Source organism: Drosophila albomicans, chromosome 3, assembly GCF_009650485.2.
Source record: "Drosophila albomicans strain 15112-1751.03 chromosome 3, ASM965048v2, whole genome shotgun sequence".
Taxonomy (NCBI): domain Eukaryota; kingdom Metazoa; phylum Arthropoda; class Insecta; order Diptera; family Drosophilidae; genus Drosophila; species Drosophila albomicans.
In genome coordinates, this window is record NC_047629.2 from 22,505,105 (window position 1) to 22,508,282 (window position 3,178).

At 40.8% G+C, this 3,178-nt stretch overlaps 1 protein-coding gene across 1 annotated transcript; it reads left to right on the forward strand.

The window, feature by feature from the left end:
* The first annotated feature begins 2,413 nt into the window (after nt 1-2,413).
* Nucleotides 2,414-3,178, forward strand: LOC117566567 (uncharacterized). Its single transcript, XM_034246108.2, has 2 exons — nt 2,414-2,498; nt 2,562-3,178. Exons 1-2 carry the CDS (start codon nt 2,426-2,428, stop codon nt 3,161-3,163), a joined length of 675 nt encoding a protein of 224 aa, XP_034101999.1. The 5' UTR covers nt 2,414-2,425; the 3' UTR covers nt 3,164-3,178.

A 3,178-nucleotide genomic window follows, 5' to 3' on the forward strand; every position in this document is an offset into this window, starting at 1 on the left:
TACGAATGCTTCAGATTGTTCTAGCTGCCACAAAGGGTTACAAGCAACGAAAAATATGCTAACAAGCCAACGAAAAACAAGTAAAACAGCTACAGTCGAGTGTGCTCAACTATGACATACTCGGTACTGATATATACCGAATTGTATATCTAGTATATTAATATACTACTACTTTCAAAATATACAATACAAAATATACCAGATTTGAAAAATAAAACTATCTCTCAAATAGCTTCTAATGTTTTTATTCAACCGAAACGAAATGCATTTTATGTAGGCACAAAATTATTATACCCTTTTACTTTATGGGTAGCGGGTATAAAAATATAGAATCATTGAGCGATGTTCTTACCTTTTGACATGGTTTTGTTTCTCATCTGAGCTGAGCTGCTGCTCTTTTCCATCAAGAATATTAACATTTATTTTGTCAACCACACAAAATAAAACAAAGTAAAACAAAACCGAACAGAACAACACAGCAAAAATAAAATCACGAATTTCACATATTCCCTTGAGAGAGATCATCAATGATGTGATACACTGCCAGAAATCAATGCTTGAATCGATGAGTGTTGTCTGTGGCATGTTGCATAATCACAGCTGAGCTGAGAATATGAGGGAATGAAATAAAGATACAAGCAGAGCTGCCTTCGGGCTGTGCTCTTAAGTTTAGCCAATCGCAGCCTTAGTTTCTCTGCTTAATTATGCGTTCTTTTTTTGGGCCGAGAATTCCAGTTTCAAATACTCTTTAATATGCTGAGCATGTGGGTTTCATGATTTGAGAAAACTTAATTATTTGAATAAATATTTTGGCTGAATTTAGTTAAAACTGGTTATGAGAGAATATGTTTGCTACATGTTTCATAAAACTTGTTTTAATCTAACTAAATATTTATGTTTGATACAGCGAGGAAATGGAATGTCTTCGTGGTTGCTGTATTAAGATCAAGCCGGCAAACTAAACAAAATAATAAAAATTATACACATTCTACAATATCGCACACGCGAACATTGAAATTATAAACAAATGTCAAATAAGTTGTTAGACTGGTGTCAACAAAATAAAAGTGGAATATCAACAAAATCATTGATTGAACGTATAAAAACTGTCGCAGATCTTGACGGCTGTTTCAGTTGATGCTGGTTGAAAGTGAAGACGATTTCATAAAATAAATCATGCGCCTGCAATTCACACTTTGGGCATTTGTGCTGCTTTTGGTTATGACATTCACAAGTAAGTCAATTGCATAGTTGGCCATCAATTTTTTAAATTAACTTGGCTAACACTTGCAGTGCAAACGTTTGCTGAGGATGAGTCAAGCGTAAATATTAGTATGGATTTTGATGACTCAAAAGATGGTGAAAAAACAGAAGATGGTGTGCCCGAGGAGAATTACTATTACTATAACAATGATTTTGAGTGTTAATTGCCGTTGTTGGATAAATAAATATAAAGCAAACTTTTTGAAGTGTATCACAGCGATCGGCGCTAGCTTATCGAGAACAAGGTTTTAAGTCGTGAAAGTTCTCGACTCTAACTAATTGCACTATAGGCTGCTGGCTTGATTAATAGACTTTCAAATGTGCCCAGATGCCATATAAATCACAGAAGTCGACTTCGACCAAGTCGCATATCCAACAAAGATGTCAAAGCAGCTGCTGCTCCAGCTCTTGTTTGTGCTTCTGGCCACAGTTGCAGGTGAATGTGGCAACATTTTTACTGGCCACAAAACAAACTCACAATCGAGTTGCGTGTGCTTCCAGGTAGACAACTGATGTTGCGTCCGCTGAGTGGAGCCGAGACTCGAGCTCTCCTCGATCGTCAAGAGCTTGCCGAGGGTCGCTCAGTGCGCAGTGGACTTGCGGCACTTGGTGGCTATACCCTGGGATTAAGCAAGGCGCTGTTGGGTGTGTTCATCTATGATGTGATAACGGCGAATGTGAGCAGCATTGAGAGTGAAACGAGCAACGGATATGCACAACAAGTGTGCTTCAACACAAACGGTTTGCTGACAACCACCGAAGGTCGCTCCAATAATATTATCGATGAAGATGATGATGATAAGTCTGTCTACAATCCGTATGAAGACGACGATGTCTATGATAATCTGGGGCGTCAAACTACAACCACAGATACAGATAGCGATACAACTAGCACCGATTCTGGGGACACGGCAACGACGTCGAGCGATGCGGATTCCAATGTTGCCACTTGTATAATTTTATATCGAAATAGATGAACTTTGAGGTCAAAACCGGTTGCTGTTGTTATTGTTATTGTTTTTGTTGTCGGCGGGTCACGAAAACGAGGGCAAAAGTGCTTTACATATATGCAAAACTTAATCTGTAACTTTCTTTGGCAAATGCGGCCAATAAAAGTGGCACAGAACCTCGCGGCTGTTTCAGTTAACAAACAGATCGAGGCATGAAATCGTCGCCAATTCTTCTTTGGGCATTTGCCCTTTTTCTACTCTCAGCTCTCAGCTCACCTGTGGCAGGTAAGTTGGCAAAAATACTGTGCTATTAAACTCCTATTAACTTTGACAACTACTGAACTGCAGCCGGTCGCATCTCGTTGCGTCCTCTGTCGCCAAGTGAACTGCGCAGCGCTTTGCGCGATGTTACCAGCCAAGGAGTCGAAAGATCTCCGGATGGTCGCTCGGTTTCGTCAGCTTTGGCTGCTCTGAAAGGATTCGCTTTGGGTGTCACCAATGGCATTGGCGGCGCTTTGCTCTACGATGTGGCCACCTCGAACGAGACGATAGCTTACCTGAGCAATCTCTTCGATCAACTTAACACTACCTTGAGTAGCTACTCCAGCTCTGGGAGCAGCAGCAGCAGCAACGATGAAGGAACTGTGCAGGAAGTTTGCTTCTCCAGTCGCAGTCTAAATAGCGAAGCGATACAAGCACGTTATAATAATGACGAGGATGAGGAGGAGGAGTTGGATGATGATCAAGAGTTCTATGACGATGAGCAGGAAGAGGAGCCAGAAGAACAGCTGAGACAAGTTGACTATAGTGACAATTCCATTGGTAATGCACTCACCTGCATTGTGGTCAACACGGGACAAGCCATTTTGCGGCATCGTCGTAGCCTTGGTAATGAGCAGGTAACAGGTCCAGAGGGAGAAGTGATATTCATTAGAAAAGCAGCGAAATAAAAGTTACTAGTTTGT

Bases quoted from the DNA above. Each gene is read 5' to 3' on its own strand.
- LOC117566567 (XM_034246108.2), top strand. From the start codon at position 2,426: ATGAAATCGTCGCCAATTCTTCTTTGGGCATTTGCCCTTTTTCTACTC. The intron at 2,499-2,561 runs GTAAGTTGGCAA...ACTGAACTGCAG, and splicing joins TCTCAGCTCACCTGTGGCAG to CCGGTCGCATCTCGTTGCGT.